The 24966-nt window shown below is 43.3% G+C and overlaps 1 protein-coding gene across 10 annotated transcripts in view; it reads right to left on the reverse strand.

Moving 5' to 3' along the window:
- Positions 1-2496: 2496 nt before the first annotated feature.
- OTULINL (OTU deubiquitinase with linear linkage specificity like) overlaps positions 2497-24966 on the reverse strand; it is a 56939-nt gene continuing 34469 nt past the window's right edge. For 5 of the 10 annotated variants that reach the window (XM_077810780.1, XM_077810782.1, XM_077810781.1 and 2 more), the window contains 7 exons: positions 19341-19500; positions 19199-19230; positions 19010-19101; positions 15677-15826; positions 9102-9230; positions 5971-6243; positions 2497-4978 (listed from right to left, as the gene is read on the reverse strand). In XM_077810780.1, the coding sequence (XP_077666906.1) occupies positions 4799-4978; positions 5971-6243; positions 9102-9230; positions 15677-15826; positions 19010-19101; positions 19199-19230; positions 19341-19500 (1016 nt within the window). In that variant the 3' untranslated portion in view covers positions 2497-4798. Of the gene's footprint in view, positions 4979-5970; positions 6244-9101; positions 9231-15676; positions 15827-19009; positions 19102-19198; positions 19231-19340; positions 19501-21304; positions 22810-24966 lie in introns of those variants that run through there. The other 5 variants (XM_077810785.1, XM_077810788.1, XM_077810783.1 and 2 more) reach the window with 5 other exon arrangements.

Genomic DNA, 24966 nt, shown 5'->3' on the forward strand with positions numbered 1-24966 from the left:
CTCTTCGTTATTTACCACTTCCCCAATCTTTCCGTCATCTGCAGATTTTATCAGTGATGATTGTATATTTGCTTCCAAGTCACTGATCAAAATGTTAAAAAGCATAGGTCATGGGCAGTGGGTATTTTAGACAAGGGGAGGCTTTGCCTCCCCAAAAACAGCCTACTGTGGCCCTGCTCCCAGGCCAGCGTGCCTCTTGGCTCCTGCAGGAATTCAGAGCCGCCCAGGGCGGCTGGTGCTGGGCCATGCTGCCTGCCTGGCGCTGGCTGCCCGAGCACCGGGACTGAGGGCTGCCTAGAGCCCTGAGGCTGTGGGAGCGGCGACTGCGCTGCCTGGCCACTTGGAGCTGGGGGCACGGCGACCGTGCTGCCCAGCCGCCTGGAGCTCTGAGGCTGGGGGGCGCGGTGGCTGCGCTGCCCAGGGGCTGTGGGAGCTGAGGCTGCGGCTCGCTGGGGCCTCGCCCCTCCGCCCGGCGCTTGGGGGGCCATGGTGGGGATGCTTTGGGCTCCTGTGGGGGATGGGAAGGCAGAAGGGGAGGGGAGGGTCCTCAGGCACAAAGGGAGGGGCCCAAGGTTAGCTCCAAGAACTGATCCCTGCAGGACCCTACTAGAAAGACACCCGCTCGATAATGATTCCTTATTTACAATTACATTTTGAGCCAGTTACTAAGGGGGCGGAGTCCTCGGCGGGACATTTTTCTGCCAGCTTACCCTGTATTTTCCAAGCCTAGAGCTTGGTTGGCAACATCTGGATCAGACTGAACAGGTTCCAGCCCTCACAGAGAATCTTACCTTCTACACAGGAGATGTCTGCTTTCTCCAAAATCAACACGGAAAGAAGAAAACTCCCAAAGAAGCTCCTCCTTAGCACTCAGGTGCGTGACCACAAATCCTCTCTTAGTCCAGAAGGGGAGACTGCGAGAAGGAGGCTTGCTGCAACAGGGCTACAGGGGTCTCCAAAGTTCCCACTGCCCTGCACCCCTATCCTGCCTGGCTGATGTCAAGGGAGCTCTGTGAGGTCACAGCCTCCTCACCACCTTTTCCCAATAGGCTGAGCTCCTGCCAAAGGCCCTTGTGAAGTCACTGCCACACCCACCTCTCCTTTGCAGGGCTAATGTCTGCCCCTGGACAGCCCGGTTGGATATCTGAGCTGCTCCCCCGATCACCTCCCTGCTCACTATTGATTCTGGGGAGCAAGGAGGCTTCCGAGTAAAACATCAGAGTCTGTTACTCACCCCCAAGTTTTTCATAGATTCATAGATTGTGAGGCCATTAGATCTCCTAATCAGGCCTCTATTTCACAGGCCATGAAATTTCACACACTTACCCCCATATTAAGCCCAATAGCCTGTGTTTCACTAAAACACACCTTCCAGAAAGACAACCAGGTGTGATGCGAGACCATCAGGAAACAGAGAATTCACCTCTTTCGTCTGTAATTTGTTCCAGTGATTAATCACCCTCACTGTTAAAATGTATGCCTTACTTCTCATTTGAATTTCTCTGGCTTCAGCTGGTAGCCGCTGGTTTTTGTTGTGCCTTTTCTTAGCTAGAGTAAAGAGCACTTTGGTACTCATTATCTTCTCTCCATGAAGGTATTTATAGGCCATAATCAAGTCACCTCTCAATCTTCTTCTATAGCTAGCCATCTTGAGATCTACTTGCCTTGAGACAGGCAGTTCAGGGGTTTCAGTGTGAACAACAGGTAGTTTGGGCTCACCTGGACATGCATAGCGGCTGCCCTAAGAGGCAGAAAGCCTTATATCCAATTTCCCATATAGAGCACATGACTAGTAGCAGGTATATGACCTACACCTACAGCTCTAAGTTTTGAAAGACTGCAAGATGTGGACTAGGACATGTGCGTGCACCCCAGGGCCACTGCCCTGTTAAACTAGGATTCAAGGAAGTGACATGATGAACACATGTAGTGAAGTTTAGTTGCACAAGCCAAATGAATTCTGCTCCTGGAAGCTGCCAGCTCCTCCGGCAAAAATCCTGGAATTTCTGAATTTCATCAGAAAGATGGAGGAATTAGTGAAGTATTCCAGGTGCCGCACCAAGTATCCAAAAGAGTGAAAGGCAGCCCCCAAGTCCACAGGTTGGCATGGCAATGGAGAACACCCCTGCTACTTTTGCATCACAGATTTCTTACAGACTTGGATCCAACTATCTGAAGGACTTTCTTCCTGCTTATTATCCTCCCCAGCATCTGCACTCCCGCTCAAGCCAGCTCTTAATGGTACAGCAAAGCTTGCTTTAAGTCAATGGGTAACTGGATATTTGCATATTAGCCATTAATCTCTGTTTTAATAAAAATATTGAAGACTATTCCACAGGTTCTATAGTACTAAGGAATTGCCAGCATTATAGCTATATTTTAACTGATTTTATTTTTATCCCACATTGTTTTCTAAACTGTTCAACAGGGGCCCCCAAGCACTTTAGCCTAAGAGGATTTTTTTAACAACATTCTTGGAAAGACTTATATTCAAAATAAATAGAACAAAAGGAATGTATTTTTTACATAATTCATTTTTTCAGTTATAGTACTTGTATATTGCTAGTCATGATAATTACCGTGTCTAGATACTACAGACAGATAATAAACTTTTTAAGTAATCATAAAAGTATGAGTACATTGTTGGTATTTTGTAAATAACAGCATTATGCTACTATAAACAATTTTTAAACTTCCACATAGAACAGAACCAAAACAAAGAGCAACATGTTGAATTCAGGAAAAAAGGTTTTTTTAATAAATAAAATATAATCAGAAATGTGGTTTTGGTAAGAGAAAAAAAATTATGTATCGAACAGTTTTAATTAAAGACTACAAATTATTGAACAAACCATCCACAATCCAATAAAATTTTCAGGAAACAAAACAATTACAATACTCACCAAAACCATGTTTGCTTTATAAATATATATACATATATATAAAGAAATATAAGAGGAAAAAGTTGCTTTTCATTACAGAAAGGAATAGCTCGGTCTCTATGTACTCGAAGCATATATAATTGGTTTAACTCCTGAGGACCTAATTCACCACTTCATTCTGGTAAATTATCTCCTGTGAGAGCAAGAGAAACACTACATGCATCTTTGGAGATGATTTCAATATTATTTAAAGGAAAACTGTTTGTTTCTTATTAAAAACTCTTCTCTTTATATATAATCTTATTAGAGAAGTGACTCAAATAATTTTAAGCTTATGATTAAGGCTATGTTTTAGGCATGGATATTTTTAGTAAAAGTCAGACAGGTCACGGACAGTAAACAAAAATTCACAGCCCGTGACCTGTCCATGACTTGTACCATATGCCCCGGACTAAATATTGGGGGGGTGGGGGTGGCCCGGCGGTGCTGCGGGGGGCATCCCAGGGGCCACCATTAGTGCTCGGGTGGGAGGCAGCAGCCTACAGCACGGGACCCCCGCTGATACTGGATTGGCAGGGCTGGCAGGCTCCCTACCTGGCTCCGCGCCTCCTTGGAAGTGGCGACATTCCCCCAGCTCCTAGGCAGAGGCATGGCCAGGCAGCTCTGCATGCTGCCTCCTCCCCGAGTGCTGGCTCCGCAGCTCCCATTGGCCAGGAACTGCGGCCAATGGGAGCTGCAGGGGTGGTGTCTGCAGGTAGAGGCAGTGCACAGAGTTGCCTGGCCACGCCTCCGCCTAGGAGCTGAGGAATGTCGCCGCTTCTGGGGAGTCCTCCTGAGGAAAGCGCCACCCAGAGCCCTCACCCACTCCCGTGCCCCAACCCCCAGCCCTGAGCCCCTTCCCACATCCAAACTCCTGCTGCTGCTGGGGTAGGGGGTGCGGTGGCCCAAGACTGCCCCAGCAGTGGCTGGTGAAGCTGCAAAAGTCATGGAGGTCCCGCAAAGTCATGGAATCTGTGACCTCCATGACAAACTTGCAGCCTTACTTGTGATAATATTCATGTGCCACAAATAAACATATTGCTACACTGTTATCACTTTAATTTTCATTAAAGTTAAGCTTCCTAATTTTGCTGCTATTTCAACACACTAAGACAATTTGCTTGTTATACTGGACTCTTCTTAAGACCCTCAAAAACTAGAAGTAACCTTGATGTGAAGATTAAGGAAAGTAACTCAAAGGTATTAAATCGTATATACAAAAAAAGCTTAGGAAATATGAGTCCTGCTAAATATATATAATGTACAGAGAGTTAACATTTTTGTGAAAAGCCAATATTTGTAAATGCACTGAAGTGCAAAGCCTTCTCAAACCAATTGCAAAGAAAATCCTTTACATATTTGTGATAGGTAACATTAAATTTGACCCTTCCAAAAAGAAGGGATAGGGGGAGGGCAGGGGGAAGAGTATATATTGAGTAAAGCTATACTGCAAGTTATTTCTTTTTATTATTGCCTTTGTTTCTCTCCCAAGTCAGTGGCTGAAGCACCCTTCTTAAACAAACAATAGGTATCATTTGGCATTGTTAAGTTTATACACAACACATCTTTTGGACGTAGCTCAACAAGTGACTATCAACTATCTAATGAAAATGTTTTCTCGCAGGCGATTTACCCTATTTTTTTAATTTGAGGACCCTAATATGTCAGTTAATTATTTATTTTTCATTTTTCTGAGGCAGATACAGGTGATATGGGTCAGTACAAGCAAGCAAGATGTTAACATAATAAACCTGTGAGTCCTGTAGTCATAATTTTATGTTACTTGAAATCCTACTGTTGCCGGCAAAGGACTTGGCTTAAAGGTGATAATTTACTGGAGGTGGTCACTTCTTGTACTTCATGGTTAGAAATCAGTCTTATATTCTAATAATGGGGATGTGATAGTGATGGTCGTCCTCAGTCAGAAGAGAGACTTCCTGCCAGTCTCTGTGATACTCCTCTGGATAGTTTACTTGAAACTCTTCAGTGTTAAATTTATACAATCTGTAAACTCTTATCTTTACTTCAAGTAAATATCCAAGAAGAAACATTTCAACCTAAGGGGGAAAAAAAAAGATGTAAACATTTGTTTATAGATATATAAGAAGGAAACTGGGGGGGGGGGACATCCCACACTTTAATCATGCTCTGATGTTTAGTGTAAGTCATTTAACTTGTTTACTTGTGTAATAAGAAGAGTGGACTAGGAATTACAACAGCAGGAATTTCCCACAACCAACCAAAGATGATAAGCAGCCAAAGGAGATCTGTGTCAAAAGGGCAAATATACTTTCTAAAGTGGCCTATCTGGAAAGCTTCTATTAAAAAAAAAAAACAAAGAAAACCCCCCACACGAAAAACAGGTGCAAAAGGTGAAATAGGTCAAACATGCAGGGTACTGTCATCTAAATACCATGTTATTTTACATATCAGTGATATCACTGCTTTTAATAATTTGTATAAAGATTTGGAGACACTTATTTTGGAGACACTTTAAAATCCCCCCCACACACACACTTTTTAACTGCTTTTTCCTCTTGGAAAAATTTGCTTTTTACCCTTCCAAATAAAATAATTCTAATATAGTATGATGTATTAAATAGAGCTGAGCAAATAGCTGATTTTTTGACTCAGTGGCTGAACTGAAAAAAAACATCAGTTTCAAAACAAAACTAAGTTTTTTTGTTTTTTCTCACTGAAAAGAAAAAGAAAAATTATTTCGGGTCAAACCGTTTAGAAAATTTTGATTAGAAATGATATTTTGTTCAGAAAATGTCAAAACGGTTCATTTTAAAAAGATCAAAACAAAATGATTTGATATTTCCAAACTTTGTCTTCCAGTTTCTTTCTGGTTGAAACTATTCGCTAAATCCTACCTGAATTTGCAAACAGTTTAGGTGTGCTAAAAACAATGCATTTTTCACCCAGTCCTAGTATTGAACTATACTAGGAACATCAAGTCAATGAATAAGAACTCAAAAGTATTCCCAATCCCTAATCCTTCAGAAAACACAGACTGCTAGAACTCATTTTTTATTCACACCATTACCTGCTCCAGACCGCCCGTGTCCCCTATGGAATTCAGATGATTCATCATGAAACTCAAAGGGTCAGATGACGTATCACGAGCAAAAAGGAGGCTAAAAAGGATGGGGACATGTTTCTGCTCATTCTTCATCTGTTCATAGGCTTCCACAACTTGGTAAAGCATGATGAATTTTATAGCCTCATACAGCTTATATTCCTTGCTTTCATCAGAGAAAAGGATATTGCACATGTTTCCTCTTTCGTCATGGTCTTTAACACCACTTATTTCAGTCCACTACAAAGCATACACAAGAAATTCAAATCAGCCACTTAACTCATGACTAATAAATGTTTTGTGTGCTATTTTTTTTTAATGGTAACTATTTTTTATAAGGATTAAAAAAAGAATAATCACTGGGACTCAATAACCATTATCATAATTAAAGTAAAAATAAGTGGAAGAACTGAATGGCTTTTAGAGAATGGCAATGGAACTCAAAGCCTTTTATGTATATGTCACCATTTTGAAGCACCCGAGGTTGTTAGTTACAAAAAATAAAGGGACAGTACCAGAACTATTAGTTCTGAGGCTCAATCCCTCACTGAGTCTATGAAACTGATTTAATCAGGAAGGTCAAAAGACCAAAACTGATTAATAAAGAACTCTGTCAACATTTAAAAGGACACTCTCTTTGGAAACCAGACCGAAAAAAACATTCACAGGGACCAGTGGGCATGCCTGAAAATAGATGTGCCTCAATTGCCATTATGGAATTGTAGCAAGTTGGGTAAGACAGGCTGTTTGTTGTTTTAAACTCCTCCCCACCACATCTAATGCTTTATTCTAGCTGTATACTTTGTTTTTAAAAGTCTGTTGGTCACTGTATCATTGATCACAGATTCCCAAAAGGGAAGAAACACAAGTGTCTGAGACCCAGCTGGAACTGCAGGGAAAAAAGGGAGGAGGTGTTGCCTTCTGTATCAAAGATGTACACACTTGGACTGAGGTTGAGATGGAGATAAGAGACAGACTTGTGGAAAGTCTCTGGGTAAGGATAAAAGGGGTAAAAAACAAGCTTGATGTCATGATGGGGGTCTACTATAGGCCAACATCTGTTGGGGAAATAACAAAACAGAGAATAGATTACCCAACAAGTTCTTCGAATGCACTGGAGACAATTTTTTTATTTCAGAAGATGGATAATGCTACTATGGGAGAGGCTGTTTTAGATTTGATTTGGACAAATATGAAGGAACCAGCTGAAAATTTGAAGGTGGAAGGCAGCTTTGGTGAAAGTGATCATGAAATGATAGAGTTCATGATTCTAAGGAATGTTCGGAGGGAAAACAGCACAATAAAGATAATGAATTTCAAGAAGGCAGATTTTAGCAAACTGAGGCAATTAATTGGTAGCTAAGATCCCATGGGAAGCAAGTCTCTTAGGCCACGTCTACACTACCCGCCGGATCGGCGAGTAGTGATCAACATATCAGGGATCAATTTATCGTGTCTAGTGTAGACACAATAAATCGATCCCCGATCACTCTGCTGTCAACTCCGGAACTCCACCATGGCGAGAGGCAGAAGCAGAGTTTACGGGGGAGCGGTGGCAGACGATCCCGTGCCACGAGGATGTGAAGTAAGTGATTCTAAGTCGATCTAAGATACGTTGACTTCAGCTATGAGAATAGCGTAGCTGAAGTTGCGTACCTTAGATCGATCCCTCTCCTCCCCCACAGTGTAGACCAGGCCTGAGAAAAACAGTTCAGAAGAGCTGGCAGTTTTTCAAAGATACCTTTTTAAGGGCACAAGAGCAAAATATCCCACTGTGTAGGAAAGATAGGAAGTATAGGAAGAGACCACCCTGGCTTAGCCAGGAAACCTTCAATGATCTGTAACTCAAAGAAGAGTCCTATAAAAAGTAGAAACTAGGTCAAATTACAAAGGACAAATATAAACAAACAACACAAGTATGTAGGGACAAAGTTAGAAAGGCCAAGCACAAAATGAGATTAAACTAGCTAAAGACATAAAGGGTAACAAGAAAACATTCTACAAATACATTAGAAGCAAGATGAAAACCAAGGACAGGATAATCCCATTACTAAATGAGGAGGGAAAGACAATAACAGAAAATGTGGAAATGGCTGGAGCACTGTAAGCAAGACACAAGAAGTAATTCTTCTACTCCACTCCCTGCTGATAAGGCCCCAGCTGGAGTATTGTGTCCAATTCTGGGCACCACATTTCAGGAAAGATGTGGACAAATTGGAGACAGTACAGAGGAGAACAACAAAGACGATTAAAGGTCTAGAAAACATGGCCTATGAGGAAAAATTGGGTTTGTTTAGTCTGGAGAAGAGAAGGCTGAAGGGAGACATGATACCAGTTTTCAAGTACATAAAAGGTTATTAGGAGGGTGAAAAAATTATTCTCCTTAACCTCGGTGGATAGGACAAGAAGCAATGGGCTTAAATGGCAGCAAGGGAAATTTAGGTTGGACATTAAGAAAAAATTCCTGTCAGGGTGGTTAAGCCCTGGAACAAATTGCCTAGGGAGATTGTGAAATCTCCATCATTGGAGGTTTTTAAGAACAGGTTAGACAAACACCTGTCAGGAATGGTCTAGTTATTAGGTAATCCTGCCTTGAGTGCAGGGCACTGGACTAAATGACCTACTGAGGTCCCTTCCAGCCCAACACTTCTATGATAAGTGCTTGGCATACATGAAGTAGTGTAATAAGGACCCAAAATCACAAGCTGCTGCCCCAAGACAGAGAAAGGCAAAGAGACCAAAAAGGCCTGATGTGGATGCTCTCTGAGAGACCTGAACGGGGGCAGAGGTGTAGTCATCCTGGTAACAAGTGACAACAGGATCTCAAAAGATATAAGATCATTTACTGGTAAACCAAGACAAAAAGATATACAGTAGAATTAAAAATGAACATGTAAAGACCAAAATAGTGATGACCAATAGTTACAGGGACATACTTATGCCCATACGTAAATCCAGTAAATACCAGTAACATCTGACAGATTGCACAGGAGCAATGTTTTGAGCGGAAAGCCGATACTTCTGTGACAGTAAATGATTTCCCTTTTCAGTCTCATTCCCCCCTTCTAACATTTTTTTTCCATTTCCTAAATAGTCACCTGTGTCTTTAATGTTTCAATACATTTACGTAATTTTCCAAATACGTTGGCGCCTGTGTATCTTTCTGGTCCAAAACTATATTGCTGAATCCAGTTGCAGCCTTGTGAATACAGAAGCTTTTCAGGGAGCTGCAAAAATATAATAGGGGAGAGATCACTACTGTAACAACAAGCAGAATATACTATTGTAAATAATTTAGGTATAGAGAAGATAGGTTTTAAATGATAAACCACATTCTGAATAAGATTAAAACCCTGAGCCTACAGCTTTAAAAAAAGGGGAGGTTACTTACCTTGTGATAACTGGAGATTCTATGCAATATATTGATCGGTAGTGACTTCAGGTGCTCATGAACTCCATCCGCCCAGAACCAGAGAATTCTTCCTAGCGGTGTCTGCTCGGTCTGCGTATGTGCCCACGCGCTCCTTATGCCCCTCACCAAGGGTATAAAATGGGCTGCTGGACCACCCCCTTCTCAGGTCCTTCTCCACCATAAGGTTCCACAACGGGATTCGAGGCAGTGGGAATAGAGGGTAAGTGGTGCATGACACATAAGAGCATTTCAAAGAACTCCAGTTACTACAAGGTGAGTAATCTTTCCTTTGAGTACTTGTCATTTTGTGTGGTGCACCTCAGATGATTTACAACCAGAGTCCCTCCCAAGGAGGTGGATGCCTGCAGCCTTGCACCACTACAGAATGCAGGACTGACCTAGCCCGGGAGGCATCCAAGTCAGATGCTTGGACCAGAGCATGGTGCCTCACAGAGGTGTGTACCAAGCCCCAGGCTGCTGCTCTGTAGATGTCAATGATCCTTGAGTGAGGCTATCCAAGCTGCCTGGACTCTCATCTAATGTGTTCTTACACCACTCCCAAGAGGGATCTCATTCAGCTTGTAGCAGAGTACCGTGCAGCTTGAGATCCATTTTGGCAGCCTCCGGTGGAAATGGCCTCTCCCATCATCCTCTCTGCAAATGAGACAAAGAGTCTAGGTGACTTCTAGAATTGCTTTGACCTCTACAGTAAAAGCGAGAGCTCTATGCGTATCCCAGGAGTGACACTTCGCCTCTTCCCTTGTGGCGTGCGGCTTGGGGGAGAACACAGGTGACTGGATGCTTTGGTTGATGTGAAAGTCAAACCTCACATGCAGTCTCATGGACACCTTGTCCTTGTGTTATACTGCGTGGGGGATCTGCCATGAGCACCCCTAGTGCCCCTTCCTGACTGACATGACAGTGACCAGAAACTCTACCTTCACAGAAACGAGCTGTAGGGAGCACGATGCCAACGGCTCAAACGGCAACCGCCTCAGACTGAATAAGACTAAGTTTAAGTCCCAGGCTGCCACAGGCTTCATCACTGGAGGGAAGTCCCTAACTAAAACCTGCAGGAACTGGGATGTAAACGGGTGAGAGAGAACAGTGTAGCTAACCACTGTCGGGTGGAATGCACGGATGGCTGCCAAGTGGACCCTCAGAAAGCTGAGGGACAGCCCTGAGGATTTAGAAGGTAACAGGTAGTCCAACATGTAAGACACCCCTGAATGCAAGGGGGAAATTCCCGGTTGATCATACTACATCACAAATCTCTTCCATTTTATAGTGTAGCACCTCCTGGTAAAGTTTTCCTACAGCTACTCTGTAAGGTCTGCATGTCAGCCAAACAAACACTGTTTAGGGTCAACATCCATCCAAATACCACACCCTCAGGTGCAGCATAGATGGGTTGGTGAGCCCTCCCCTCATCCTGCGTCAAGAGGTCTCACACCACGGGAAGTGGAGAGGACCCCAAGCAAACAAGTGCAACAGAGTGTAGGATACAAGAACTGACAAGGCCTCCCCAATGCCATAAGAATGGCTCGCACCTTGTTCTGCGTGATCTTTCTTAAGTACCTGTGGTCACAGAGGGATCGGGTGAAATACAAACCTCAGAGCCTCCAAGCATCACACGAGGAAAATGTCACCCAGAGAGCCTGAGCTGCAACCCCTCTGTGGAGGGGAACTCCCTGCACTTCTTGTTCTGATCTGACACATTTAAGTCTGTGATTAGGTGAGCCCATTCTGGAAACACCACCTGCAGAGTCAGGCCACGAAACTCCCACTCATTCTCACCGCACAAGTGTCTGCTAAAGGAGTCAGCCAGGGTGTTCTGAAACTCTGGCAGATGGACTGCTCAGGGCAATGTTCAGAGGTATGCACCCATTCCAGACATGGATGGTCTCCATGCAGAGATGTGAGGACCGTGCACCTCCTTGCTTGTTGATGTAACAGAGCACTGTTATGTTTCCAACAGCACCTGGACCAACTGGCCCCAAATGCAAGGGGGGAAATGCTTGCAGGTCAGCCAAACCACCCTCACCCTCCAGCACAGTGATGTGGAAAATTCACTCCTGAGGGGACCACATCCCTTGGTCCATCTGCCCCTCCATGTGACTTCCTCCGCCTGACAGAGAGGTGTCTGTGGTCATAGTCCTAGCCAATAGCAGGTAACAGAACAGGACATCCAGGCACGCACCTTTCTCCTGTCTTCACACTGGCCAAAGCAGTCTACAACCCTTCAGGGAACAGAGACTAGCAAGTTGAGACTGTGTGGACACCATCCGTAGCCACGCCTGCAGGCACAAAGTGATTGTCTGACAAATATGACACTGGGTCCGGACGTACCCCAATGACCTCTATAGCCTGTGTCAATTCCACAGTGAACTTGTCCAAGTTCACCCTGAGACCCAGTCTTTTTGACCAGGCCCAGGAGTGTGACCAGACACCTGCGCCTCCTGGCAAGGTCGCCTCTTGAGGAGCCAATCATCCAAGTGGGGGTACACTAATGGCCCCTACTGGGGATAATGCGCTGCTACCACCGGCCGTGCTGTGGTGAATACCCTCAGCGCCACTGAAAGTCTGAAAGGAAGTCCTGAGTACTGGTAGTGCTGCTGCCCAGCGGCAAATCTCAGGAGTCTCCCGTGGCGCGGGTGGACGTTTATGTGGAAATAGAAATCGAAAGCCATGAACCAATCGCCAAGATCTAGTGAGGGAAAAACTGAAACCAGGGTGATCACCCTGAACTTCAGGCTGCAGATAAACTTGTTCAGCTCCCTGAGGCCCAAAGTAGGTCTCCATTCCCCTATGACCCCATCTTTTTGGGGACAAGGAAATACCTCAAATAGAAACTCTTTCCCTTTGCTGCCAGGGGCATTGATTTTATCGACCCTCATTGCAGGACGGCCTCCACCTCCTGCTGAAGAACCCGCTTGTGAAAGTTGTCCATGAAAGAGAATGGAGAAGGGGGTTTGGGGTTGGGGAGGGACAAAAGCTGGACGGTATATCCCAAGATGACCTCTAGTACCCACTTGTCTGTCGTGTCTCTCTCCAGATGGGTAGGTACTGGGGCAGCCACACTTCAAAAGTTGGAGAAACGGGGGAGGAGCCTAAATCCACTGGTCTGGCTGGTGCCTGGTTCTCAAGAGTCCCAGCAAAATGCTCATTTGTGAGTCTGATGGATATGAAGGATGATTGCTCCTGGGCACTCCTCCTCTGCTTCCTCTGGCACTTGTGGTGCTGCCACGGGTGACACAACACTGGCTTGGGTGGGCCTCTGCCTGAACTGTGGCTTGATGGACTTGTGCTTCATCACAGGTGTGTAATTGCCAACCAAACTGAGCATGGCTCAGGAGTCCTTTAGCGAATGGTGGGATTCATCCATCCTCATGCTAAACAGTTTGTTACACTCGAATGGAAGGTCCTCCATCATTAATTGCATGTCCTTTTGGATCCCTGATGAAGACAGCTACAACTAATGTCTCATTGCCACTGCCATATACATGGACCGTGCCACAGTGTCTGCCACATTTAGGGCTGTCAGGAGGGTGGATCTGGACACTAGCTTTCCCTCACTGATTAGGGCCTGAAACTGCTCCCTATTGTCCTGAGGTATCATCTTGATGAATTTGATGAGCCTATTTTAGATGTTAAAGTCATACTTGGCCATCAGCACCTGGCAGTTCAAAATCCAAAACTGTAGAGAAGGCGAAGAGTACTCTTCCCTCCCAAAATTCTCTTAGCCGCCTTTTCGTGAGGCATGGATCTGGCAGCTGTTGCCTACTGCACTCCGTTGCTACTGTCACCATCAGCAAGCTGGGGGTCAGGTGGGAAAAAAAGGTATTCTGACCCCTTTGTGGGCATGAAATCTCCCTCCTGTGCCCGCCTGGACACCACAGGAATGGTGGCCGGCATCTGCCAAAGTGTCTTAGTTTGCTCAAGGATGGCCTTGTTAATTGTCAGCTCCACCCTGTTTGGTCCCAAGCTGTGCAGAATGTCCAGCAGTCTATGCAGAGTCCCCAGGACCTCTTCCAGGGAGATGTGCAGGGCCTCAACACCCTCTTAAGCAAGCCCTGGAAGACCTTAGGGTCAACCAGGCACTGTGGAGAAGCTGGTATTACTGCTTCCTCTGGAAATAATACGGATAAGCTCACCGATGCACTCTCCTCCTGCCCAGGCTGGTCCTCATCTTCTGAGGGTGTCACTGTTCCAGGGAGCCTGTGGAGATTCTTCCTCTCACAGGAGAGATTTATCTCCCTGAGCTCCCAAGTCCCTCAGTGTGGGTACAAAACGCAGTGGGTCTGTGGATCTTCTGGGCCCCACTATTGCCACTGTAGAGCCTCATACCCCATCATAGCATCCCCAAGATGATGGGTACCAATACAAATAGGGTGAATATTCCCTGGGACGGGAGTACTGTGACACTCAGGGATGCCCGATGCCCTATCTGGGCTTAACCCTCACAAAAGTCACCTTGGGGAGTAGTATGGGAACAGGCCTCCTGTTCCTGGTACCTCCAGAGTCAAAAGATTTTGAGTCTGAGTCCAATGGGGATCTCTCAGTACCAGGAGGTGGCGATGCCCTGTCTCTATTAGTCAACAGTACTGGCGAAAGCCTGGCTTGACCCTAGCTCAGTGATGGGATACAGGCTGGTATCAACTGGCATGTTGGTACAACTGGGTGCAGGTCTCTGGACAGCAATAGTGACTCTGGTTCCTAGCGGATCAGAAAGTCATCCAGTGCCAAACAGTGAGCTGAAGCTGAGAGGCCCACCTCCTTCTCCACCACGAGGGCGGTTGGTGCCATCGTCAAGGGAGCCGAGGATGCAAGTCTGGATGTGGGCGCTGGAGGTGCCAAAGTTCAGGTCCCAAACAGGGTCTTGCCCTTAGTCGATGCCCTAGGCTGATCTTTCACAGTGCCAAATGCTGCTAAGCGAGAGCACAAGGCTTCCCCCACCTCGGAGAGGGAAGAGGACTTCTGTCTCTTTTTAGAGAAGTTGGAAAAGCAACTTCCCCTCATTTTTATGAGAGCATTTGTGTCTCCTTTCCTCTGTTTTAATCCCAGGTCTTCTCACCCAAGTCTTTTGGAACCGATGGGGGATTGGGAGGAGAGGCCTGGAACCAGCTAAAGCCACACTCCTACCTTCCTCAGGCCGACATACAGGGGGCAGAATCTGGAGCTGCCCTCATGGACCTATCCATGAGAAACGTCATGAGACGGATCTCCCTTGACTGCCTCATCCTGCGTAGAAATGACCTACAAGTACTGCACTTGGTAGGGATAAGGGCTTTCTACAGGTGGTACAAAAAGAGTCATTACTGTCATTTACCTGGAAGTCCCCCTGGCAGTCCACAAAGCTCTTGAAGCCGGGAGCCTTTGGCATATTCACCCTGCCCCAGAGTGAAGCTGTGGAGCGGGGGGGAGAGAAGGAATGAGGAGGTGAGGAAGGGAGGATCACTGCCCTACACAAGGGGTGTTCAATGAGGGCACAAAATATAGTAAGCTAAACTATTTACAGGTAAAGGCTGAAAGGATGCAGTGATCTGAGGCTCCATCCCAGACCCCAAGCAGTGAGAAGGAACTGAGAGGGCCGTGCTCTGGCAGCCCCTTCTTCTCCTCGGTGCAGAGCACATGAATGGACTGAACAGACACTGCTAGGAAGAAGCCTCTGGTCCCAGGCTCATGGAGCGCATATACAACCTGAAGTGCACTACAAAAAAAGAAAAGCACTCAAAAAGAAACCCCCAGTCATCTACCACTGTAACTAATGGTAAAGCTCTGTTGACTCTCAGCTTCATAAGAGCTTTTATAGCCTTTTCAATAGATAACCAGCCAATAAAGAGCACAATGGGACCCTCATTCCAGACCGGGATGTCAAAGCACCCCCAATACAAATAGTAAATAATAATCCCTGTCCAGTGGCAGGCATAAGTCTTAAAATGGGACCACACAGATTATTATTATGCCTTATTAGCATGATAGAAATAGCCCTTATACCCATGCCCCCTCAGACATGATACTAAAGTATACCCACCCATCCCCCTTCATTTATTCTTGTACTCTTAACAATAAGGGAACACAATGGACTTGATACTTGCTTCCACTTTTGCATAGTGCTTAATCTGTCTTGCTCCCCCCTGTACACTCTACTCACGCTTGCAATGGAGTACAGCAGTTTTAGAGAAGTTGTTGCTGGATCAAATCCGCCTTTTATAATATAAGGACATGTAAATTTTATTTGCTTCAGCAACTGAAACATACCTTTAAAATGTCTCTCTCCTTCATCCATGATGGAAAATAAATGCCCTGGCTGAATACCTGAAACAGCACAGCTCTTAATGCACAGTAGTTATCTCTTCTGACTTGTCGTATATATTTAATATGGTATCTCCAAAATAGTTCTTTATAAGCCTAAAAAAAGGCCAAAACAACAGTGAACAACGTGTATCTTAAATCCTAGAATGAAACAGTGAGACAAGTTAGCTTTGAGGCTAATTTCAACATGTTCTTAAGGGTCTGTACAAATTCTGTTTTCAGTGGAGTAATACTACTGACCTCAGTGGAGTTACTGCTGATGAACACTAGTACAAGGGAAAGCAGAAGACATTTGATTTCACTATAGATGTATACACTTTCTACCAGTTTCAACACGTTTATACATGGTCTGGACATTGTACTTCTCCAATTTCCATAATGATCTTTATGATCATCTGTTTGTGTGTATAATTCAATGCATATTTAAATAATTTTTTATCCTCTCTCTTGAACTTGAAATTGATGTTTAGCAGTTTATGTGTTGTGAACAGAAGATAGCAAACTGCTATGGCCAAAAAGGTTTGATGTGGGGAATTTTTATGGAGTCACTGGTGCTGTCAGTCTAATACTAACAGTCCTAATCTTTGATGAACATCTGCTTCCTAGGCACTCAGAGGTGCTAGGAATTTGTTATCAAGGTGACTGAGAAAAAGATCACAACTTTTGTGTGCAGAACTTCATATGACAATGCCAATATTTCAAAAAGAAAATTTGGATCCAGATGTTAGGTTCATACCACATTGTTTTCTCTTCTAAAATTGTGTATCTAGCAATGTACAGCAGATGGAGCCCTTCCATTGCAAAAATTATGCCACTGGATTACTAAATTGATTCTCAATCTGAAGATAGTTGGCACAAAATGCTTTAATGCTGAATGATAACCCGAATATTTATTTTACCCTCTGTGATCTCTGGGAAATGCTTTCTTGTGTCTCTTCAGCCATTACTGATACTATTTATTTATTCACTATTCATTTTCTGAAGATTTTATTAAGAATTGGTGCATGCAACAATAGCATAACTACTGACAAGCAGTTTGCAGCGGAGCAAACTAATCCAACACATCGCGTCTAGTCTATTTTAAAAAGACAGGGAACTGGGATATAATCACAACTCTTCACATCCGTGGCAATTACTAGGCTAAATCCCCATGACCCACTGTGATGGCCAAATATGGCTTCTAATTTCTAAAAGCTTTTGTGCCCATAAAACATGTTGTTTGGCATCTTCACTGTATTATGTAAACCTGTAACTGACTATGCCAGCAAACTACAGGCCAGGATGAGACCACTGAAATTTCTGGCCTCATTCTTTGGCTGCCAGAAAAATAATGGGCCGATATCAAGAATAAACGTTTTAAACCCCAAATGCCTATTTTATGCTACAGCATTCTAGAAAGCACAGCTATGCATTTAAAACAAAGACTCCCTCCCCCTCCAAACTGAATCAGCAGCAGTCCTGAGAACTGGGAGCATGCCAGCATTGCCAGGTTGTTAGTTGCTAGGCTGTTGCCCCCACCACCACCTATTTTCCAAACAGTGGGATGAGAGGGTCATTGCTACATTTCCAAAAATAATGCTATTAATAGTCACATTCCCAGATACACTTGTGCAAAAGATCAAGCCGCACAAGTTTTCCCTCAGTATCACTTCATTAAATATTAAACATAGTCTTGCTGAAATTATAGGAAGTGCCTAGCTTAAACCCACACATTTCCTGAGAAAAGTCAGAGTTAAGGCACGAAACAATTCATGACAGTAAGTAAACTCCACACCCAAACCTTTGCAGAGTGAGTTAAGGATTGGGTGAGAAGTCACAATGCTGTGGTGTTTGGTTTTAACTATACTAAAAGTCACATTATCTTGGCGTTTTGTGTTTAATATCCCTTTTTCTTCCTACAAGATACCACTAAAAATAATCACTTGTCATTAAACTGATTCCAGTTCTTCAGACTAGTACGTTTTCAAAGAGGTTTTAATATATGGATTACTAAAACAAATTGTAATAGCATTATGCCAATGTACTTGGGGTGTAATCCAGAAATTTGGCTATGTAATAAGATGATTATCTGAAATTTATAGCAGGTAGCTTGTGTACATGTTATTCTAGGCTACAAAAACTCATTTTCACTTTTTACAATAAAATAAAACCAAGTATAGAAGGAGTCATTGTGAACCAACAGTAAAATATCATTGCCTCTCTTCCTTGATCCGTGGTTCAGTCGGAAGAAAGGACAAAAGAGAACTGGTGCCTCTTTCTTTTTGGATTTGTAGCATCAGGCTCAGTTTGGTTTTGGGGGTAATTCAGCATGTCGGCACTTGCTGCCCACATTGCTTGAGTCCCGCTACAGTATTGAGGAGATTACTTTGCCCCATCATGTGCTGCTAGGACAGTTGTGGTGAGCTTAGGTGTTTGAGTATATACTTGGTTGCGTTTTGTTTTTGTTTCATCGAAACCATCAATTCACCTTTTGTATTAACTTAGTTTAGTTTCTTTGCAGTTAGAAATTAGCAGTTCTGTAACTACTATTCCTCCTACAAAGGGGTGCGTGCTAGTGAATCAGATCCATTGCTTCGAGGGCTAAAGACAAGTCTCGTCTGGCCAACCTGCGCTCAGGATCAGGACCCAAATTTGGGGAAAACAACAGTAGTTATATGCCACCTTTGTGTTCCCCCAGAGCTTTTGGAGAATTAGTTTGGTGCCCAGGACAAATTAAATCTGCTCAGGGCTACTTTAACTTCAACCAGCTGGCCTGAGAACCACAGTGCAGTTCTGCTTTGAGTATGCCTTCCAACACAGCCATACACCAAAGGGTGGCCAGCTCTTCTAGCTCTATGGCAGCCATGAATTCCTCCATGACAAGGGAATCTCCAGCTGCCCAGTTAGGCTAGCTCGTTGGCTCGTTTGTGCTGGTAGAGCAGTGCAAAGAGGATGCATCAGTGCTGAGGATCTGGTCCATTTCTGAGTAATTCTTGCCTGTAAGGGTACATCTGCACTGCAGCTGGAGGTGTAACATCCAGCTCAGGTAGATGTACACGTGCTCACTCAATCAAAGCTAGTGTGTACACATCTACCCTAGCTGGAAATTATACCTCCTGTCTATATATAGAACTGTGTATCTAAGGAGAGCTTGCCGCCTTCCCTTTTTGAAATTGATTTGATCTCACACAGCTCATAACACATGCTTACATCAACACTGGATGGAATTTATTCTTTTTTTCAAGCTCAGTATTTTTTTTCAAACTTTTTATATCTAGATTTAACTTTAGAAACTCTTACCGCCTTCATCTGCTTGGCCTGCTTGGTTTCTCCTTTCCATTCTCTTGCACAATAACCAAGCAGATCAACTTCTGCCAGTACACTGAGGTTCTCTAAACCAAATTTAATTCACAGATTAGTTAAACATCTACTTTTTTGCATTTAAAAAGAAGGAAAGTTATAATGCAGATTGGTAACAAAAAAGTTTACTTTTAAATTTTCTCTGCAGATATCTGCTCCACCTGAAATCCAAATGATAAAATAGCTGTCAAAAAGAATTTGCAGCAAGTAAATATTTAATGAAAGAACAAAGATACAATTGAAAACGAAAGGCATTGTAGTAAAAACATACCATTTCAACAGCTGTGCTAAGTATGCATAGAGCCTTCTACAATACCAGAGAGCAGCAAGGAGAAAAGACATGACTAATATTAGCTGTCTCTCTATTTTTTGCCACACAATATGTAAGAATTGGTTCATAGTGGTCATCCAGGATTGCATTTCATTCCTTCCTGAAACAAAAATTAAAAAGTGATCAATATCTCACTGTTTCACAATATCTGTATACACCCCTAGTACTACTGACTTTATGTTGCCAAGCATTCAAAATGAGTCAGTCCTCAAAAACCATGAGATTGGCTTAAAACCTATGAGATTTTTAGAAATGATAAATTTGGGGGCTCATTTAGTTATCCTCTGCTTTCTGAACCTTTTGGGTGCATCTGAGTCATGCTTTCAAACTTTTTTCTGCAACAATGAGGGCTAGAAACTTACTTTTTTAATGAAAGCTGAGATTCTCATCTAATCACTTGAATCCGGGAGATGGTGTTTTAAGAAAAAAAACAAATATTGCGAGACTCACAATCAAATTGTGAGAGTTGACAACACTGGAGATCAGCAATAGGGAAACCAAGATGTTTTGAAAACTGATTGCTAGTTCTTGGGCACGTGCACTCATTGCAATGTCTTGTTCTGAGGCCTGGCCCTTTAAGACTAAGGGAGTTGTATTCTCCAGATGGAGCACAAGATGGAGAATGATCAATTTAGCATCATGTGACTGGAAACCACAAAAAGGAATAATCCTGGGTCAATATGGGGAAGATGAAGGTTAATTTACGACCCTGAAGAAAGTTCCGCCTTGAAGATCTAGCAGGAGATCTAGGGATTAGCCAGCCAGGAAAGGCATTCACCCTTATTTCCCAGCTGGGAGAAAGCAAGACAGCTCTAACACTCTGTATTATTTTGAGGTTTTTTTAATCTTTTGTTAATAAAACCCACCCTGAAGAAACGGACATGAACTGAGTGGCTGTAGAGAGCTTTACTCTACCTTCCTTGACTGGTGAATTTGCCACTGGTTTAGGCTTAATACATTCCTATAATTTATGATTAACTATTGCTCTACCAATAACTGCTTCAAGTATTAACACATTTGCACCAAAGGATCAACAGATCTGTAATAATGAACATTAACCAACCAAAAAAAGCAACAGGACATAACTTTCTTGCATTTTCATTTAGTACAATATTTTAAGCATCATCTGACTTTAAAAAGGGCTTCTCTTAATCATGAGGATGGCCCCTGAGCTGTTGAGTCCCTGAGCTGATTGCTTTCTTTCTATAGGCACCACCTGTGGTCAGTGCCTTGCCCGTGCAATATGAATTGTGGGCCAGATCCTCAAACAATGTAAATCAGTGTAGCTTCCTTGACTTCAATGGATCTATGCTAATTTACATCAGCTGAGGTTCAGTCCCTCTGCCTTTAATTGTGAGTTTACTTAATCTTTAGGGACCGATTTTTCCAAAATATGTATGGAGTTCAAATTCAATTTGTCCATTCACTTACAGCTACCGTGAGTGCATGAATCATTCAGATGTATGCCCATGTAGTCCTGGTAATTACATGCACAATTGTGCACAAGTTCTTAGATGAGCTATTGCACACAAAGAATATTAGTGTTATGCTATCATTCAAAAGCTTTGTGACAGGATATAACTTTTAGGCTGTGTGGAAACAAGGATCATGTCTAGAATCACACACTGCAATGTTTTCTTCCAATAGTTGTGAAGAAAAAGAAGCGAATGAGTTTTAAAGGGTTTGTTGAATGATTTAAAGTACTCCTTCTTCTGCTAATCCCACTTGGGCTGAGTATGCTAGCAAACTCAGATAGCATGGGGAGTGAGAGAGATTTCAATGATTTAGCACATACAGGGTACATGCAGCAACACACTTTGGCCTTGTGCATATGCTTAATACATAAAGACAGACAAATAGCCTATTACCTTTTATTCACAGTGCTATAGTAAATACCTGCTCACCTGACATGAAAGGAGGTTACTCCTGGAAGTGCTGCTTTTGAAGGGATAAAGAACAATTTTATAATATTCACTCCATACATAGTAAAATAGATCCAAAATTCAGTATGACATTTCAAAACACATTGCTTTCCAGGAGCTGCAGCTTATCACTGACTACAACTATAACAAAACATTAGTTCTTTTGGTAAGGTCCAGAGATTTTGATAGTTGTGGAATATTCTATGGCATCTCTATTCATAGCATATGCACTGATTATCTACGGAAACAAACAGGGATACTTTTAATAAACAATTTCAAAGCAGCTAAATTATGACTAATTGTATGAGGTTTACACATTGTTTGAGGGGAAAAGTCCTGGGAGATTAACAGAGTTACAGTGATTTATTTTATCCTTCCTCTATTTCTGTGGTGAAGGCATGATTTTAAAAAAAATCAGCAAGTTTACAATATAAGCTTCTGTTAACTATACTAGCCCCTTGTAACAGTTTACAACTCTTGGCACATTCAGTTATCTAAGTTTTCCCACCATGATACGAAGCAAACCCAATGCTGATCCAGCTTAAAATATCCACAGCAAATTAATCAAACATATTGAAACAAAAACAAGTGAAGATGCAAACGAAAAAAACAACTTGTCAGGTCTTTTTTTGCGTTATTTATGGTGGCCATATATATACAGTACCCTCATTTGATTTTGATTGCGCAGAATGGGACTATTAAAAGGACTGAACCGGTATTTTTCCCAAAGTAACGTGTTTTGTAGAATAGTAGAAATACATTTGAGCAAATTCCTGACACCTAAGGTTTCTGTTCCAGTTCCATATTTTACAGGGAGGCTCACATGAACTTTGCTAGTGTTGAAAAAGTCCTTTAATTTAGACATAAAACAGAATTTCTCAATAGCCTGACACTGTATTAAGAGATTCAGCAAAAAAGCAGTAGAGCCTCTTTTGAAATCCAGGGAAACTCCTCTCTTGGTATGTGTGTAATAACATAGCAATAAGTAACTTGGATGTTCTTTCGGCCTGGTCTACACTACAAGGTTAAGTCGATGTAAGCTGTCTTGCATCAACCTAGCTGTGGAAATGTCTTCACTTAAATTTGGCTCCCACCACCTTAAGTGCCTCTCTATGCCAATTTAGTAACACCACCTCCCCTAGGGGCACAGAGTCAATGCTGATGTAGTTATGCTTATGTCGACTGTTATTGGCTTTCAGGAGCTGTCCCACAATGCCCCACACTAACAATACAAGTGATACAAGCACTCCTGGTGAGGAGGCGCAATGCTCACACAAAGAGCCAAGTGTGCACACGCACAAGTGATTTAATAACTGCACTGACTCTATGCTGAAGTTAGGTTGACATAATTTTGAATTGCAGACATGGGCTAAGTAAGATATTGATGCTTTCCTATGGGAGGTTGGGAGGCACAAGGCTGTGTGCCTTCAATAAGAGAAGTTAAATTCTGCACCACTGTGCACATGCAGAATTCATGTCCCCCATAGATTTTCTTTTCTCAGCAGAAAATACATTCTGCTGGAGAAGCACTGCAGTTACGCCTTTCACCCACCAGGACTGCTGTGGCACAGAACAAAGGGCAGCCAGCTCACTGGCCACATGAATCAATCAGCAGCTGATAGAGAGGAGGAGTGGCTGCGTTTCTCACAGTGCCCTGTCTGTGGGGCCAGGTGAGGAGACATATGATATGGTGGAGGACAAAGTAGGGCACACATGGCTGCTGGGTGGGTCACATAGACTGGGGCTCAGAAGGGCTAGTGGATGGACAGACTGGGGCGGGGGATGAATAGGAGTGGGGGTGCAGTGCCACATGGAGATGGGTAGGAGGGGTGGCTGAGTGGGGATGCAGGGACACATGAGGACAGGGGCAGATGTGCCTGACTGAATGGGAGAGGCTCCCCAACTCCCTAACAATCCCCCAACCAAAAAAACCTGTTCCATACTTCTCCAACTCACACCCAACCACCCTACAGGTTCACTCCTGCATTCCCAGCAATTATTTTCCTCTCCCTCGGCCCCTCCGTTCCTCTCCCTCAGCCCCACCCTCAGCCTGCAAGCCTTTACACTGCTTCTGAGGGGTGCTGGAAATACATTTCTGTATTGTAGTTTAAATGAATTATTACTCAGAGTTCTGTATTAATATGCCTAGTAAGGAATCTATTTGTCAAAAAACATTTCCTGAATCTCTTGTTGTCTGTTTTGTTACAGACATTTTGAAACTGGCATGATTCTATTGTGTTATTTTGACAAATAAAATATGCAGAATTTTACAGAATTTTAAAATATTGTGCTCAGAATTTTTAAGCACAGAATTTTTATTTTTTTGGCAAAGAATTCCCATAGGAGCAGAGAAGTGCACCAGCAGTCTACTACCACAGGAATGACTATGGGATTGTCTAGACAAACAGCAAGATGGGGTGTAATTCTACAGTGCATTAATATGCTGTGCACTTATGGTACTTACAGACCTTGCTACCATGCATTAGAAGTTCCCTAATGCACACTGACCTACTCCTGTTTCGAAGCACACAAGGGAACTTTTAGACTGCAGTAGCAAGGTTCATACAGACAGTTAGTGTGCAACATACTAGTGTGCTGTAGATTTACACCCCAGTTTGCTGCACACTCACTGCTCATCTTGACTAGCCCTTATTCTGATTAGAACATCACTTGTCCATTTACATCTTAGACTGAAATTATTTAAATAAATGGCTATTGGAAACAGAGTTGTTGTTTTTGGTACCAGTTGTAAACTGGAATAACCCACCAATACCAAACTTTCCAACACATACTATATATGGGATTCTGCCTCCGAGGCAGGGTTAGAGCTCAGCAGTTCCTTGCACCCAGTGCTCACACCAAATCTCTTCTCCACACCTGAGTGAAGACATCACTACAGTCAAGGTGAGGGCTGACTCTTCTGCAATCTATGGAAATAGGTGCAACTCTCAGGCTTCTAACAAAACACTCATGAGGCTTTGGGATGCCCAAGGAAACCTGATGATCCTCCACCCAGACAGATGAGCTGCATGAGACACATCTGGGCAGACAGCAAATGGCAAGTAATGCGAGAACTTTTAAATTATGACATATGGACTTTTCTATACGACTGTCCATTGAGCAGGTTTGAAGCCTGTGTACAAATAAAGGAGCCCTCAACAAGAGTGGCTTCTCACTGAGTATTTGTGGAGTGATTGGTGGGACCTGCAGTGGCACATTCCTAGTGCAAGGGAGCATCTGGAGGCCTTGACCCCTCATACAGCCAGAAAGGGAATACAAAGAAAACTGCCATAAAACTTATGTGTCAGAACTCCCCACAGTGGCCATCATCTTGTGCTAAATCATCATCTTTACAATCAACTCTGCTAGCACTAGAAAAATCTACAGACTATTGGGTTCTTTCTATTAGGCACTGAAAAATACCAGGAAAAAATCCTTCCCCACCTCCCCACCCCAAGAATATAAAGAGGAGTGTGCCTGCAACTGTGTTTTATTGCTGGTGGATAGTGAGAAATGGATTCTTGTCAAAGTCCTCCTCAGATCAGCCACAAAAAATATTAGGTAGTGTCTTCTCCAAGGACACAGCCTTCTCGCTCTTCTGTTCAGCTTTTTATACCACACGCATCACTGTGATAACCAAGCAC

The sequence above is a fragment of the Eretmochelys imbricata genome, chromosome 2 (assembly GCF_965152235.1).
Source record: "Eretmochelys imbricata isolate rEreImb1 chromosome 2, rEreImb1.hap1, whole genome shotgun sequence".
Classification (NCBI taxonomy): Eukaryota; Metazoa; Chordata; order Testudines; family Cheloniidae; genus Eretmochelys; species Eretmochelys imbricata.